Genomic DNA, 17,922 nt, shown 5'->3' on the forward strand with positions numbered 1-17,922 from the left:
GAGTCATGAGGCCTTTTTGCTTCTTGACATTGCTCACCACCATGAGAACGACAAGAGGGCCTATCAAGCTTGGGACAAGTGCTTACAAATTAAGGGGAGGAGTGAAGAGTGCACATCACGAGATGGAGAGGAAGACAGATGGAAAAGGCTAGGGATTCTCTACATGATAGCAATCTGCCCTTTTTCTAACCTTCTGCAATAAACATGTGTTAACTTTTGTTTGGTTTTGCTCCATTACCACCTCAAGAGAGGGACATACTTTAAGAGAGAGCTCTCAGATCTGGTACCAGTCCCATTCTGAAATTCTACTGGTGCTCTATGGAGAAACTGCAGGTTTTATATACTACTCATTATCCCTTCTCTACAACAGAAAATTCATTAAGGAACTGTAGAAAATTATAGTTTCTCAAACCTCTAGCTACATGGCTCATAAGTCATAACTCTTCGCAGAGTACTCGACAAAAGAAGCCCGAGGGGATGCTCACATTATCTGCAAAATCTTCCAAGTTATGAGTTACTAATTAATATGTTGAAAACGATCGAACAAAAACATATATTCATAACAGAGGAAGGAAAGAAGATCCAGAAAAAGAACAGATGAATTTGGAGCAGTTTGATAATATCAATTGGTATGGTACATGCAACTCTACACCCAAGTAGGATCAGGATAGAACATGCCAGAAACAAAAGGATAAAAGTAAGAAAAAAAGAAAGACAGATCGCTATACTCCGTAGCAATCTGATCCTATTCTGACCCAATTTTTAGTCCTGTCCAACCCTAAAGTGAAAGATGGTAAATGAGCACAGAGTGGTAGCTTTCAGGCAAGTCAAAGTTGTCTGATATTGTTCAAAAGGGCATCTAATCAATTACTGAATTATCCAAGAAACACAAAGCAGGCTGGGCTTCTCTAGTCAGGATAACTCAAAATGGCCCCCTTTTCATTGAAATGATGATACGAGTGACTATTAAAGCACCTCCATGATAGCACTCATATTTTTCTTCCTATTTCTAGCACATTATATATGTATATGCAAATACTTTAATTGGGAGACATAATTTTGCAAGGACTAGGCTTATATTCCCAGAAAGTTAATCAGGAATTGTCGTTTTCCTGATGGGCCTGGGAGATTTCATTGGAGGACAGCAAAAATAAACTAAAAAACCCGTCCATGTTTAAGCACGCAAGCACAAGGCAACTCATCATAAAAGATGCCAAAAGACGAATAAGCATCAAAACAAAACTTCCAAGCTCAGCCAGGTGACATTCCTGGAGCCACGACCCAAATAAGCAAGGTGAGCTAACATTGGAACTCTAGTTGAGAATATTGAGCAGCCTCTAACAAGATATAACAAATGTATATATGACCAATTATACGGATGAAAATGAGATTGAGATGTATGAAGCGGAGTCACTGAGGTATTAGTAGTGCTAGAGATGCCGAGGAGGATGGTTGGGGAAGGTGAAACGGCTTGGTGAAATTTAAGGAGGTTGGTGGAAAATAAACAGGTGAGTATCGAGAGGTAGCCACCAGGAGCATCAATGCATGCTTTAATTTCGGTTCCTTGATGAGCAAATAAAAGACTCCCGGCACTCCATCCAACCCACAAACAGGAGATGGATGAGAAATTCCCTGCCAAATCCAGTCTAGTACAAAAAAATTTTAAAAAAAAATCAGTGAGGAATTGTCCTTCCTAGATATGTATGCCACCGTATTTATAATGCGACACTTTAGCACCCGTCACATCGAATGTTTAGATACTAATTAGAAGTATTAAACGTAGACTATTTACAAAACCCATTACATAAGACGAATCTAAACGGCGAGATGAATCTATTAAGCCTAATTAGTCCATGATTTGACAATGTGTTGCTACAGTAAATATTTGCTAATGATGAATTAATTAGGCTTAATAGATTCGTCTCGCCGTTTAGATTCCACTTATGTAATTGGTTTTGTAAATAGTCTACGTTTACTACTCCTAATTAGTATCTAAACATTCGATGTGATAAGTGCTAAAAATAAGACACGGGAAGAAAACGCCCCCTTAGATTTGAAGCTAACTCGCCTCTGCCTGCAGCTGCACCGCTTGGTATCAACATCTCTCCTGTCATTTCCCTCAACCCCAATATTTATGGATTCAGACTCTTGTGTCAGTTGGGAACATTGCGAGCAATTGCTGTCATCTGCAGAATCTTCTCGCAGCCATGAATGGAGCAAAGCTTTACTAAACCGATCAATATCCTTATCTGAAACATCCCAGAGATTTGCAACTACAGCAGGTGAACCACCGGATAAATAGGACAGCGGGGCCCCATGAGGTGCATAGCTCCCTTTGCAATGCAGTTCTCCACTGCTGCACCCCATAAGAACAGCAGATGCACAGTCATTTAGCTTGTCAATTTCCTTCAAGTTCACGTGCTTAGTTCCTGCATCGTTTTTCCAAACTAGTTAGATTCATTCAACCAAGGAACCAACGACTGTTGTTCTTAGCACTCATATAACAGGTACCGAACAATAGCCATGGAAAAAGAAAGAGAGGATATGAACAATAGTCAACACATGCTAGTTCACAATTGTTAACAGTAATATCATCAACTGATTGTCGATGACATTAGGCACTTCAAAACTTTCTGGTTCCAGTACCACAAGCCAATTAGTCCCCACTGATGTCTACTATGCCACTGTGCTAATACGTCTGAGAAGTCATATTGCCTAAATTCACACCATTTAGTGTAGTTCACAATAACAAAAGATTTAGATAAAAAGCAAGCTGATTGTATTTAAAAAGAACTACACCGGTTGGTATGCCAATACTACATTTTTTTATAAAAAAATTATAGTATATATTAAAGCACTACAAGGGCACCTTCTGTGGAAGGAAATTAGCATGCACAATTGACCAAGACGGAACACCGAAACCTTCAGTCAAAACACAGGCATCAAGACAGAGCTAGGCCAGCACTGGTGAGAGTCTTCTCCACAACTGGAATGCCGGTTGGGAGTCATTGACTTCTAACAATAGTGATTCTTCACTGGATTACTAAAAAACGTCAGGTTGAGCTCATCCTTTGACCCCGACAAACAGCCAAAGCTCCACCCTTGACATGCATGCAAAACAGCAAGTGCCCCTGCTTTGGGGCGACATCAGGAACAGACTGGCTGGTGAGTGGAGTGCAGCAAGGAGAAAAGGCCTTCCTTGCTTCATTGGAACCGGAGGTTGAGTTGGGAGAGGAAGCCATGGCGGAGCTTGGTCTGCAATGCCCATCTGGGCACAAACCTATGATAAATAGATAATATCTACTTGATTAGATCCCTTCGCCCATCGCCGACAGTGAGGTCGCAAGAGACAGGAGGAGGAGGGCCGATCTCGATATGCTCAGGAGCTGGATACGGGCGCTGGGGGAGAAGCGTTCTGCCAGTCTGACAGGTTTCTCCTTCCTTGTATAGGACCTACCTATCAGAAGTAGAGCACTGTACTGCCAGCTCTTCTCTACTATAAAAAGAGACGTATACGGTATACGGTATACAGTAATTTAGCTTGGGTTACCACACAGTTAAAAGGAACTTAGCTGCCACGCATCAGGCTCACAGTAGGGATGGGTTTCTTAATTATAAACTAATTAGTATGAACCATCAGATACGACTACAGTAGGCTAAAGGAACAGAACTTCAAATAATTGCGACACTGATAAAAACATCCAACAAAAATGGACGGGAACAAACATTAATCTTTTGGGCGTACCACTTCCATGCCCAAAGTACAGGAAAAGATCATAATTTTCCAAAGCCATGACCAGCTCTTCACTGGTTGGATTATGCCCAGCCTTTCCCTGCACATCATAATTGATTGCACTATTCAGTTTCATTATGATGCAACATGAATACTTTTGACATTCCAATGTTGGATTGCAAGCTAGACAATCATAGTGGTCCTTCACTCAATTACCTATGACAAGAGGCTAAGGCTTTTTATAGTAGTTGCAACATCTACATGCAATATGTTCTTCCAATCTTTATGCATTTTCATTAAAGTTGGTACTCCCTCTGTTCTACAATAATCGTCCATAGCACACCATGCGCACAGACCAAGGAAATACAAGTTTCAAAGAAAAAATCAATGTGACCATGAATACCCTATTTATAATGTAATAATACAACTTACAACCACTTCCCTTCTATCGAAGCATTCAATTAGGGGTAGGGAGTGGAAAAACTACAATAACTACATTCTTGAATCTTGATATCCTCAGTGGAAAGGTATTGTAGAACGTTTTCTCTCGAGGCCATGGACAAGTATTGCGGAATGGAGGGGGGAGTACCTTCCAACACCATAGAGAAAACTCTGTATATGCCATTGAATATCTTTATTTCTGTATTAATTAAGTGCTTATTATTACTCTCATGATATTAATTTGCAAAAATTATGACCCATATGCCAATTGACATCCCTTCAGCCCACCATCTACTCCAAGCCATCAAGTTCAGCTAACATGACAGTTTTTTGAAAAGAATGTCTGGAAAGCACATAACCTCAGAAGGAGGGGGTGAACCATGACCTTTCACTAAGTCAATGATGGCATGGAAGGAAAAAAGCAAGATCGTGCAAACCAAAGTTGTTCAGTGGCATATAATATATTTTTCCCAAACATTAATTCCATTCAGAAGCGGTGACAAATTGACAAGAAGACTGATCTGGAACTGATGACTAAAGCTGCCAGTGAAATGAACCACATTTTCAGTAAAACATTATTTCTAGAATGTAACAAAAAGATAAAACAAACCACTTATGTATGCCATGCACATATGTACTTGTGCAATCCATGCACTACATTTTAATGTTCCATTAGAATATTCAGTGAACCAATTTTGATCAGTGAGAAAAATGATGTTCAAACAAGGAGCTGATTTCTTATATCTACAAGGTCTGAAAACTCATTTACCTTCCACTTGTAGTTTCTGAAAAACTGTTCAAATTCTTTTTGTGTGCTGGTCAGGTCACCACTAGGATTCAATAGATAGAATGTGTTGAAACGGTCAATAGCAGGGAAACGAGGGGCCATAACATTGCCTTCTTTGTAATGATTATTGTATCGAGTCAATGCTAAAAAGAAGTTTCCCATTGAAGGCATGCGATAAATTTCTTGATTCCTTAGTAGTACTGGCAAGTTCTTCCAAGGAAGCTTCTGCGGTTTATAATTAAGGCTAAGAAGTCAGTAAAGATATCTGAGGTATGCTTTGCATTGCTACACACAACAACAATGACATAGCCTTTCAGTCCCAAGTAAGTTGGGGTAGGCTAGAGTTGAAACCCAACAAGAGCCACAAATTAGGGTTCGAGCACATGAATAGCTGTTTTCCAAGCACTGAAGGCTCGGCAGCAAGGAAAAAGGTGCACCGACTCATTGCATTCAAAAGCAGGGTGAGATACTTCCTGCTGACGTTTTCAGGCAGAATCCTGCACAGAAACATAAACTCCTCGTAAGGCATAAGCCTGGCCTGCCCAGTATTTTGTTTACGGAATTCCGAAAGCAAAGTTGGCAATCAATCTCACGGAAGCCATGGCTGGAGCTGCTCGACAAGGCTGAGAACCCGCTCGTAAGGGGCGGCTTCCTTCACCTTGCGCTTGCTGGCACAATTAGCGAGGCAGACGGTGAGCTCCACCGCGAGTGTTGCGACATCAGGGTCCGTGCCAGCCTCCCCAGCGACGCCAGCAGGGTCCGGAAGAAGGATAATGGAGGCAGCACTTGCAGCGCCGCCGCCGCCGCCGCGTCGTGATAGTGACTTGTTGCTCGCTGCGGGTGGAGAGAGCGCGGAGCGGAGGGCGTCGAGGGCGGCGACCGCCTCCTCCTCGGCGCGCCCGAGGCGGCCGCGCGACTCGAGGCAGCAGACGAAGCGGCCGCGCTGGAGCAGCACGGAGTAGGGCTTCCCCGCGAGGCAGGGCGAAATGGCCGCGAGGCAGTCCAGGAGGAGAGCGTAGATCTCGAAGAGCTCTTCGGCGCACCGGACGGCGCCGCCCGAGCTCGCGCGGACGAGAGGCGGGAGGAGCTGGAGCGCGCGGCTGAGGAACGGGAGGAAGCGCTTGGCGAGGGGGCGGAGGCAGGCGATCGCGCCGGGAGGAGGCGGGTTGAGGCGGGAAGATGGGCGGTGAAGGGCCGGAGGCGGTAGGCGGCGAAGCGGCAGTGGATGCCGGCGTGGGAGGACGGGGACGAGAGGGCGGCGAGGAGGTCGGCGGCGGCGGCCTCCATGGCCGTTTGCGCATCAGCGGAGGAGACGAAGGACCTGTCTGTCTGTTAGCACGATTTGATTTTTGAATCTTACTGGGGATACTACCAGTGGGCTGACCACTTAAAATGGGCTACGAGGAGCACGAGTCGGCCCACATGTAGCGCTCCAAGCTGAAACTGAAAATTTGGATTCAGCCAGCAGCCATCAGGGATTTCTCTGCTTGGGCTTTGCTTCGTGAGGACGAGGATTAGACAGGACGTCAGAACATATTGTAGCAAATCAGTTTACAAATCCCAAGTTATGGATATTTCATTTTTTTTCTTTCGATAAGCGAAATTTCATATGTGAAATAAAATGCATGGTCTCTGCAACTGCAAACAGACATCATGATCGATCTCTCTTATTTTGAACAGACACCAGTACTAGTTTGCTATTAATTGCTTGCTTTAATTCTGCACATGATCTGCTATTGTTGGTGCTGCCCACCGTATGACGATAGCTTGGTAAAGCATTTTCACTAATCACGAGTATACTCGGCCCACTTGTAGCAGCGCTCCATACCAATATCGTGCTCCAAGCTCAAAACTGAAAATTTGGATTCAGCCATTCAGGGATTTCTCTATAGGCAGGCAGATCGTAAAGCGATACACACACCTTAATTCCGTCTATGGATTCATTAATCCGTTGGTGCACTACCTAGATGTCTTGAAGAACGATAAAGCTGCGAAGTAGACCACAAGCCCCTGACGCCTCCCCTCTCCACCACCCTTGCCGGCCAACCAGGACTCCAGGAGCCATCCCCCGGCCATCTCTCTCCCCCTCCCTCCCTCTCTCTGTGGAATTTGTTTGAGTGAGAATTGAGAAAAGGAAGGGTATGTAGTAGGAGTATGGAAGAGAGAATGACAAGCCTTTTATATACGGGGTAAGAGCTCGGCCGTCCATCGACAGGGGCGAGGTGGCCACCTGCACAGGGCCCCCACGTGCAGTTAATTACTTTAGCTCATACTGTAGTTTTGTGCACGGGATTAGGAATAGTCACCCTTTTTAATTTGCAGCACTTACTGATCTCAAAATCACGATTCAGTTAGTCACATCTTTATAGTTTTGATGATGGGTATGACTCTCGGGTTCTAAATTATAGAATCCAGGAAAAAGTGTATTTTTTATCCCCTAAGGATCACAGAAGTGTAAGTTTCATCCCTCATATTTTATTTGGTACAAATCAATCACTTAACTAATTAAACCGGTGCATTAATCATCCCCACCTCGGTTTAACAACGGTTTATACCATGTAATCATATAACTAAGCACCGCTAAGCCACATATGTTTACTAATCCTTGATGCCACACGGTGGTTAACCCTAGCGCGAGTGCTCGTGAAGACGGCGACAGTGGCAGCAAGCATCTACAGATGCAAAATTGTGTATCATGGTGAGTATATGAGATATGTAACATGTCACTATCATCGTGTTTTCCTTGAACTTGATAACATAAGGGCATAAATTTGCATCAAGGCCAATAGGCCACATGGCAGCTATGGCAAAGTCTGAATTCTTGAAGCCATGAGCTCCACCAATCCACAAACTAAAAACACTCCCATGGAACTCCGGTAAATGAATTGCTGCTACTCACATGTGACATCCTAAAAACACTAGAAAGTTGGGGCTAACACACGAATCACATGGAGCTACGGATTGCCTGTTGGTGAAGACCGAGCAAGCAGCCAAGGCAGAAGCTCCTGACACGTAGCAGCAGCATGCACCACGCCTCGATGCAGCGGCAATGGAGCTCGATTCGGCGCTCGGCAGGGCTCGACGCGGCGGCCGGCGGGGCTCGATGCGGCAGCGGTGAAGCTCGATCCGGTGGGGATCAATTTGGCGGCCAGCGAGGCTCGACGCGGCAGCAGTGAAGCTCGATCCGAACGCAGCGGGGCTCGAGCCTGATTTCGTGGTGCTGGAGCTCGATCCAGCTGCAGTGGATGTCGATTTGCCGATGCAGAGCTCGATCTGATAGGCGCATGATTAATGGATGGCTTGCTGGTGTTGTTGGTCTGCTGGAGGCTGGAGTTATCTGTTTGGATGTATTGGTGAAGGACGTGTCCGATTAATAATTTGGACGATGAAATATCATGTAATAGAAGCTAACGTGTCTAAGTATCTACGTGGCATAAACCAGTGTCAGATGCCACTAAACCGTTGTTGTTAAATCAGGGTGGGGTGATTAGTGTACCAGTTTAGATAGTTGAGAGGTTGATTTGCACCAAATAAAACATAAGTGATGAAACTCACACTTTTGCAATACTTAGAGGATGAAAAATACACTTTTTTCTAGAATCTACATTCTGCAACTTGTATCTTTTAAAAGAGGGTTCTGTGATTGCAATCTTATACAAAGGCATCTACAAACTAAATGAAACATCCGAACTAAATGATCCATCAACAAAATACAAGCACGTTAACATACCAAATATTACAACAATAAACTACATTCATTGCACATATTACACAAAGCAACCTACACATACCATATATAGTACAGAATACATCACCAACTACACAAATCGATGCATGCAACTAGTTCTACACATCAAGCAAAAATTCAACTGTGTATGAACTAAGCATCCATTACTACAACAAACTTGTAGTTCATCAAATTTTCAAAAACAAAAATTCTAAACCTAGGTCACCTAAACATTCTCCGATCAACCAAATGCAAAGTTAAAAGATGGGGAAAAAGTAGGGAAATACATTCCAAGAACACGGGGATTGATTCCCCCATGATTTGGGGGGCTTTTGGGGGTAGTGAGGGGCTGCTTGGTGTCGGGTCAGGATGGGAGAGGACAAAGAGACTAGGGAGAGAGGGGAAAGGGCTGGCGCAGCTGTCTAGGGAAGACATTGTCGCAGCCTTGTCGTGCCGGGCGGCCTAGCACAATGACTCGCCCAGTCAGTGCCTCGCTAGTGCGGCGCTGAAGTGCCACATGCACCGGCGCAACAGCGGCTACATGTCGTGCCATGGTGCACGGCACAGCCAAAAGAGTCACGCTGTGCAAATATAATTGGAGAGGGGTTTTAAAAATAAATTTAAAAAAGGTTTAAAAATAAAAATTTCCCAGCGGCTGTCCTCGTATTTCATCCCTTTCGTAGAACTGGCTGTATTCTTCTCCTCGGCTTTTCCCTGTCTCGCAGGGTGCAAAACGCAGCAGGTCCTTCAATCACTGGTATAGCATCCTTCGGCCCTTACAAATGGCCAACTGGCTGTCTATTAGTTGACTATAGATGCTTAGATAATGAAGACTGCAGATCATACACGAGGGGGGGAAAATAAGGGTAATTGGCTTTACAAATATCAGTTGCTCTTTTGGTGTTGCTCAATGGTGAACTCAATATTTGTGCTTCCTTCATCAGTTACACATACTGTCAATTTTTTCCTCTTTACTAAGTGCGATGTGGGAACCATTTATTGTTCCTACTTGAATTTGTAGCAAACATATTACTCTTATATTTTTTTAGAGTCACAGGATGATCTCCCCTATCCATATGCTATTATTGCAACTGGAGCAACCGGATCCACATTGTCTTTTACAGCATCCAAGTTCATCAGCAAGAAGCATCGCTCTATTTCAAAAGCATACACGTCCAGAACATATAAGCCATCTGCTACTACTACTAGATAGCACAAGGACTTCTTCCTCACACCAAACTCAAGGAACACACGCACATTCTAAACATCTCACTATACAGTCTATACTACAATCTCCCCAAAACAGGAAGCAAGAAATAAATGTACTCAGCTTGATCATATCATGGACGTTAAATCCTACATGCAGGGTAGGATCAGGTGGCACCGTGGCACTGCTTAAGTTGCAGTAGTAGTCCATTCACTACTGCACCAGATCCACTGTCCTGCACTAACTCTTGTTGGTGGATTAGCTAATTAAGATCAATGTTGGTTGTACCTTATTTCTTAGGCTAATCCCAGTGGGGGTTTCATAGAGGTTTCATGCACATTAAATACGGTGACACATTAGCATATGTGATGACATGGCATGGTAGTTATGAAGTGAGAGAGGGAAGGAGTTTCATCAGGATGAAACTGTGTATACACTGTTTCCAAGACTATGAAACCTATTGAAACTTGCATTGGGGGCTATAGAGTTTCATTTCATCTAACCATATCCAATCACATGTCTCACAATTAAATGTTATGGACATCCTATGAAATCGTGAAATGAAATTGTGCACTGGGACTCCCCGTTTCATTCATGAGAATACACCTCATGGGATGATGTGGCATCCTTGGAAACAGTGCAATGAAACCTTGCACTGGGACTAGCCTTACTGATTAGGAAGGAGGGGGAGTGATGGTGTTACTAGATGTCTGCCAAAATATTACAGCAACTTAAGATAGTGAGAGTTTTATTCATGATGACCAGGTGCCTACCTAACTCAGAAACATGGTGCCTACCTAGCTATAATTAGTTTGAGCTATAACTGAATGTGGGCTTTAAAAAAAGTATGCAAATTTCATCTCTCTCAGCCTTTCTCCTTTTATCTCAGGTTTTTAATATATTCTACGGCTAATCTGCATGTCCAACTATAAGATCTACAAGCTGGATAATACCAAGATTCTTTTCGCTGTCACTACGCATGTTTATATTTTTTTAGGGAATTGTGCATGTTTATATTGGTCCTTTGTGCATAGATGTATGACCAAATGTTAAGTTATTTTTTGTGGTACTAATATGCAATTAAACACATTCACTCTTCTACATTGTTTCTCCATTCAAATTCTAAAGCTTGTTAACCCCACAAAAATCCATCACTGTCAAGCTCAAACATGGAGCGGTGTTGCTGCGCCCAAGGTTTATTAACGAAATGAAATGATGTGGGTCTTCCCATCTTGCTTGCATACAGTTTTCTTGTAATATTCGTACATACATATGTCTACATCCACACACATTGTGTGTGTGTGTGTGGGGGGGGGGGGGGGGGCGCGGTAATGAGCCACAGCAAGGCATCAATACCAATATCCCCCTAACCAAAAAACATTTTAACTCGTTTGTCGTTCTAAATAAGTAGATGTTCAAGCTGAATACAGTGATACACATTTTGGAGGGTGACAAAAACATCTCCAGGACTGGTTCTTGCATTTAGCTTAGACAATCCAGATCCACAGAAACAAACTGACCACATTTAGAGGGCGAAAAATTAGCATACCGTACTATGGCTTGGAATTAGCATCGGGTTCAGAGGAAGCGGTTGTGGTGGACTTGCGGAGGTCGTCTATGATGCCACCAAGCTCACGCCGCGCGGACTCCCTTCCAAACATGAAGCCATACCTGCAGCACAAGAGGATCCACCATGCTCTGAGGTCTGAGCGAGAATTCGCAGGGGACACTGGATTACATCAGGGCAGGCTGTGTTACCAGCACGAGACGGCAGAGAAGACTCCCGCGGCAGCCACCGTCTGCAGCAGCGTCAGCTTCTTCGCCTGCATCGCCCGCCGGGATTTGGGGAGCCTGGCCAGCAGCTAATTGCGGTTCAGAAATCCCCAGAGCTCAACCCAGTGAAGTTGCATAGGAGATCCGAGATCAAACCAGACAAGGATGAGCGATCTCACCGCCGTTTGCTGTGCGAGGAGGGCCACAAGCGTCCGCAGTGAGCTCTCCACGCACCACGCTGCCAACCCGACGCGCACGTGAAGCTCCGCCGCGAGCGCGAGGCGACCGGAGGCGGCGATGCTCGGAAAGTCTTCTTCGCCGGCACGGCAGATTTGGGGTAGCGGCCGCCGCCGACGAGGAGGGCTTTCTTGCGGTTCTAGCCAAGCCCACGGCCCATGGGATGGTAGATGCGACCAAGACGAATGGTTAGGGGCCTTTGGGCTTTTAACAGGCCTTTTTATGTGAGGAGTTGAGAACGATTTTTTTTTCTTTTTGCAACTTTCGAATTTCTGTCCACTGGATTTGAATCCAAGAAGAAAATGCGACACTCCAGTCTAGCAAAGGAGGATGGAAAAAAAAAAAGGATGCAACACAACACTCGAGTCTAGCAGAACTTTTGCTGAATTTTGCATTTGCATGTTGAAATCATCAACCTTCACTTCACATATGTATAGCCTTTGTAATATAGAATTCGTCTGTGTTTAAACCTGAACTTGCTCTATTTTGTTGCGTTTATGGCCTCTCTATATACACACGAACTTGGAATACGCCCTCAGATGACATCGTCACCTCTTGGCCGATGGCGGCGTCCTGCCGTCCCCTCCCTTCTTGTCGGCGGGCGGCGGCGGGGGCTCCATCTGCAGCACCCGTTCGAGCTCCTCGACGACGTCCCTCATCGCCGGCCGCTCCTTGGGGTTCTTGCCGAGGCAGCGGTCGGCGAGCCTGGCCACGTCGCGCGCGGCGGCCAGCGGGTACCGGCCGCCCAGCCGCGGGTCCATGATGGCCCGGAAGCCGGCGCTGTCCGGCGGGTGGCGCCGCACCCAGGCCAGCAGCTTCTGCTCCTCCGCGGGGCGGCTCCGCTCCAGCGACCGCCGCCCCGTCAGGATCTCGTACAGCACCACCCCGAAGCTCCACACGTCGCTCTTCGCCGTCAGGTGCCCCGTCTCGATGTAGTCCGGCGCCGCGTACCCGTGCGTCCCAACCACCTGGGCCAATTGCCAGTCACAGTTCACATCATCAGATGCAAATGCAAGACACGTCATGGCACTGGCACGCAAGCTGCGAAATGCCGGCAAGATTCATGCCAGGGAATTTGACCACTCGCGTACTCACCGCGGTGGAGACGTGCGTTTTCCCTTCGGTTGGCCCCTCCCTTGCCAGGCCAAAATCCGACAGTTTTGGCTTGAATTCGGCGTCGAGAAGAATGTTGGATGCTTTAAAATCCCTGTAGATCACCTGTCACACCAAAAGGCCGTGGATCAGATACTGATCAATTACTAGTCTATGTGTTCTTAAAAATTTGAGCAGACAAATTCAGCAAGAAACGCTGTGTGTGTTATTGCAGTGTTGAACATGGTTCGGTTCAGAGTTTCGGAGAATGTATTTATCCTGCAGACTACAGTTTAATTGGTTCAGTTCAGACATTCAGATAATGCATTTTTGGTTTTATACAGAAAGAACATTGCTTTCGGGGAAACCTGAACTTCCGGCACTCCTTCATGGAGATAATCCAGGCCCCATGCGGCACCTATCATGATCTGCAGCCTCAATCTCCATGAAAGGGGAGGATGAGATCGGTTGAACAGATGGTCATCCAAGCTCTTGTTGGGCATGAACTCGTAGACCAGCAGCCTGTGCTTGCCTGCTTCTGAATCCACTGCGCAGTAGCCGATCAGCTTTACGAGATTCGGGTGCTCTAGAACACCCAGGAATTGGACTTCAGCCAGCCACTGCTTGTGCCCCTGAAATCAGCATAAAAAGGCTTTTAAACTGCTATTCCTTTTTTTAAAAAAAAAGGATAAATCCAATTGTTCAGGCACACAGTTCAACACTTGAAAATTTTCATGAAATTCATTTATGTACTACTAGGATCTAATTATTGTCAGGATCAGACTTGGGCGGTGTTTAAAGCGTGATGCTGATCTATATGATTTAATAGGTTGACTTGTGATGCCATCTTGACTAATTTTCACGTGGTTTGTTCTATGATTCCCACTGAAGTTGACATCACTGGATGTCCTTGTCCGGTTGGTTGGACCAATATTCTCTTTGAAGCTGTCCAGGCCAATATTTATGTGTTTAAGATTGTCACTAAGCTCAAATTATCTAATGGATTCACTGCAAACCAACAATCTTCCGAGTTTAGTTTAGGCCTTGATCCAAAGGAGGGCACCTAAAGTCTCCATGATGCTGTTACTTCTCGGCAGTTTGTGGACGCCAAAAAAATGATTTAATAAATTCTATGATGCCCATACACCAGAAATGACAAATCCACGGAGACGGCATCTCGTGGACTACAGGTCTTGAGAAATTTCAACCAGTCTACAGCTCTTGAAGAGTGAAAAGTCTGATGGCACGTGCACATCCTTTTTTACAAGATATGAGGTGCAAATAACTGTAAATTTGTAGTGTAGGGACTCCATAAAAATGCTACACTGCTATTCTGCCTAAGTGTGATCAAATACTATGATTAATCGTCACAGAATTCAAGCTTTCTGATGAACAAACTCGATATGGCAATGACAAATCTAGGCCCAAAATGCAGCATGGCATGGATAATCTTGCAAAGGGGGAGGAGGTAAAAAAAAAAACAGAGAGAAGAGAGGAGACGCGAGGAAGCAAGCAGACCTGCAGGCTGCGCTGGTTGAGGCGCTTGACGGCGAGGACGACGCGGCCGCCGCCGGCGGAGCGGAAGAAGGCGCGGTAGACGGAGCCGAAGCCGCCCTCGCCGACCTTGAGCGCGCGGCTGAAGCCGTTGGTGGCGCTGCCGAGCTCGTCGAGGTCGAACACTCGCAGCCGCTGCGCGCCCCGCTCCTCGGACAGCTCCTGGATGCTCCTGGTGGGCGTGGACGCCGACGCGGACGAGGCCTTGCTCCTCTTCCCGCCGCCGCCGCCTGAGGAGTCGGACGCCGGGGGCGACTTGGCCGGCGGCGGCGTCTTGGCTCCGGCGGCCGGCTGGCTCCTGGACCTGCCCTTGCCGCTCTTGAAGGCGAAGCACCCCATCTGGTGACAGATGAAGCCGGAGAAGAGAGCTTAGAATGGGTGGATCTTTGCAAATTTCATCAAGAGGAAGGAATCGCTGTACCAATGAGAAATAGTTGAAAAAAGGGGGGATATTTGCCTAGTTTTCAACAGACAGACCGTGAAGAGGAAAGATGAACAGCTGTGGAAAAAGAGAGGATTTTGGGAAGGAAGGGACAAATGTTATGGCTGCCCATGGGAGAGGACCAAGAACGTGGTGATTGAAGCCGACAGGGAGAGGGAGCTCTGTGGATTGAAGCTCATAGCAGAGGCGGAGGATGCTAGGAGAGACAAAGATGGAAAAGGAGGGACAGAATCAGGAGGTGGATGAGCTGCCTGAATACTTGAACAGGTGAAGGGGATTAGGGAAGGAAGCGGCGGCCCGGAGGATTGAACGGGACGAAACCAGCTTTGACGAAGGCAGCAACCGGCAGGTGCAAGGAAATGAGCTCGCGCACACCACACCACAGTCCACACGTGGTGGTCGCCCCCAAGTCCCCCGCCGTAAAATATAGGGTGACGGAGACTCGAGTGGCGCGGATGGATCATGCGAGGACGGAATCATGCGTGGAACCTCCATGAACTACTAGTACCTTTTTACTTGCTGCTGCTCCTCGTTGAGAGGAGAGAGACGCGCGTGGATTTTCACGGGAATCAGAATCATACCTCGTTCGTGGATTGGGGATGGGGAGTACGGTGTGGGACGCGTTCCTCTTCCTCCTCCACGCTGGCGTGCGCCACGGCTAAGATATAAGCACGCACACCGCCACACGGCTGACGGTGACCCACTTGACCCGCTCCTGATCAGCAGCCTCGGCCCTCGCCTTCTGGCTGCTGCTGTGGCCGGATGTCCAAGGAAGAAGACTAGAAGAGGGTGGAGACGTGGAAAGTGTTGGAGTTGTTCCAAATTCACTCTAGAAAATAGGCGGGGTTTCTGACGGAGCGGAGGCCCGTCGCCGGAGGCTTAGGTCGGTACGGTATATACACCCTTGCTAGGGTTTCGTGGAAACTTGATTCTCTTGTAAGCCGTCATAGGCGTGTAACCCAAAACTCTTTGAGATAGTGAGATTGTTGCTGGCTGGTGCCCGTGGTTTTTCCCCTTCACATCGAAAGGGATTTTCCACGTTAAATCGTGTGTCTCCTCTGTGGCTTGATTCTTTACTTCATATTTCTCTACGTCGTTCATAACAGAAAGGGCTGTGATTTCGTTTCTCTTCATGCAATTTCACACCTAGAGGCCGAAACTAGAGCAGTTTTGTTTTCCAATCTCAACTAAACAAATTGACCGCACTTCATGCGAAAGCTTTTTTTTTTTTTGGCTGCCAAAGACAAAGAAGGAAGAAATCTGTCTTCAGTGGGGGTGTGCGGTGCGGCAGGTATGTTTATCCCTGCTCCCTTCTTTATAAGGGGAAAAAAAAGTATCTTGTTTCACAAATTCAAAAGTTTGGCTGTTGGTGGATACTAGCACATCATTCTTCTGCTTCCCTTTTCCGCGGTGAATTGGAGCGGTCAAACCAAGTTGCTGCTGCTTCAAAAAGCAAAAGTGACCCATGGCAATGGCATGCCACCACCAGCAAATCGAATTTTCCCCAGAGAGATCGAATTTCGACAGAGAGTACGTAAGAAAGTCAGCGTTCATGAGAATCTAGGGTTCGAGTGTCGGTAAGAAAGCAAATCCTCTCAACAGTGCGGGACCGAAACCGGCGAACGCACGGCGCCCACAGCCGATGCCATGAGAGAAGAGGATGAGACCAAGGTCAACCGGCGTCACAACGGCCAGCGCCCAACCTCATCGCATTGCAGTTGCAGCTCACGTGTTGAAACGTGGCGCCTGTTCCATGCCGCCGTCCGAGTCCGAGATGCCTGCTGACCTGCTGTAGCTCGCCTCGTTCGGTGCCCCTTGCAGAGTTTCTTTTTTTAATCCTCAAGTGTTGCTGAATTCATCTGGGACACACAGTGCATCTACCTTCGTTCTTGGGCACAAACAACGCTTGCAACCCCGTCATCTTTGATGTCATGGTCATCGAGAGTAGTCGTGCCACGGGATTTCCAGTTTCCACGCTCGGAACCCTGCAAGATATTGCTGCCAAGGTCCATGCCGTGGCGCCCAGTCTCCGGTGGCGAATTGATCGGTTTGACTTGGGGAGCCGAATCCAGTCATCCAGACACCCATCACTTGATGAGGAGGTGACTTGGAGAAAGAACAAGACACGAGTCACATTCAGATGCTTTCCCCATCCTCACAGGCTCACAGCCAGGGTTGCCATTTCGTTTCTTCATCAGACAGGTCACTGTCCACCCAAGACGACCTGCTCTTTTCCTTCCTGGTAAACAAATTCAGAGCAAGTGGTGGACCTGCTAGTTCGTTCATACCGGAAGGAGCAAGAGAACACATCATCTTTTCCCACTAAGTGCGTGAGAGGAGACTTGTTTAGTGGGAAGATTAGTGCTGGTGATGTGCGATTAGGAGTAGAAAAGTGGTCAAAGACGAAGAAGAGGAGGGCCCTGCCTTGTTTCAGAATGGCTATTGATTGCAGCAGACAGATGAGCCGACATGTTGACCTGACGCTGGAATCAAGTGAAGTGGGGCCACCAATTGAACAAGAAAGGGTTTGCAATGGAGTTTTGGAGATCGCGTGCAGCCGTGCACGGTGGATTCCAACGAGGACGACGACTGAGTGAGCTGAAGCTCCCCTTCACATGTTGGCACCTTCCTCCACGTCCTTCGCCTTGTTTCTCTCTTCCCTCTCCGGATGAACTGTGCAAATGATAGTTGTAGGCAAGTTCATCGATCATGCAGTATAGCTCCAGGTAGCTTCTAACATACAGCTTACACAAGCAGGTACTGAAAGTCCAAAACTCTGCGTGAGCAAGAATTTTACCAGCTGCTGCCAACCAAATTTTGGGATCAGGCCACAATCCTAAAAGATTTTACATGCCTAGAAGCCTTAGACACAAGAGTGATTTAGAATGCTTTGAACATGAAAGGGCCACATGGTGGAAGAAGAGGGGCA

At 46.5% G+C, this 17,922-nt stretch overlaps 1 protein-coding gene across 3 annotated transcripts; it reads right to left on the bottom strand.

The window, feature by feature from the left end:
- Nucleotides 1–12,273: 12,273 nt before the first annotated feature.
- On the bottom strand, nt 12,274–15,721 carry LOC101755005 (probable serine/threonine-protein kinase PBL19). 3 transcript variants are annotated; one of them, XM_004966391.3, is made up of 5 exons: nt 15,575–15,721; nt 14,516–14,890; nt 13,366–13,629; nt 13,001–13,123; nt 12,274–12,873 (listed from the first exon to the last, which is right to left on the bottom strand). In XM_004966391.3, exons 2-5 carry the CDS (start codon nt 14,888–14,890, stop codon nt 12,454–12,456), a joined length of 1,182 nt encoding a protein of 393 aa, XP_004966448.1. In that variant the 5' UTR covers nt 15,575–15,721; the 3' UTR covers nt 12,274–12,453. The 3 variants fall into 3 exon arrangements, with proteins under 3 accessions (XP_004966448.1, XP_004966447.1, XP_004966446.1); XM_004966390.3 differs by lacking the exon at nt 15,575–15,721 and adding an exon at nt 15,009–15,548; XM_004966389.3 differs by lacking the exon at nt 15,575–15,721 and adding an exon at nt 14,973–15,547.
- Between the last annotated feature and the right edge of the window lie 2,201 nt (nt 15,722–17,922).

The sequence above is a fragment of the Setaria italica genome, chromosome IV, assembly GCF_000263155.2.
Source record: "Setaria italica strain Yugu1 chromosome IV, Setaria_italica_v2.0, whole genome shotgun sequence".
Classification (NCBI taxonomy): domain Eukaryota; kingdom Viridiplantae; phylum Streptophyta; class Magnoliopsida; order Poales; family Poaceae; genus Setaria; species Setaria italica.

Coding starts and splice junctions, on each gene's coding strand:
- LOC101755005 (XM_004966391.3), bottom strand. CDS start 14,890: ATGGGGTGCTTCGCCTTCAAGAGCGGCAAGGGCAGGTCCAGGAGCCAG. Junction 13,630..14,515: donor TCAACCAGCGCAGCCTGCAG/GTCTGCTTGCTT, acceptor TGCTGATTTCAG/GGGCACAAGCAGTGGCTGGC. Junction 12,874..13,000: donor AAACGCACGTCTCCACCGCG/GTGAGTACGCGA, acceptor CAATTGGCCCAG/GTGGTTGGGACGCACGGGTA.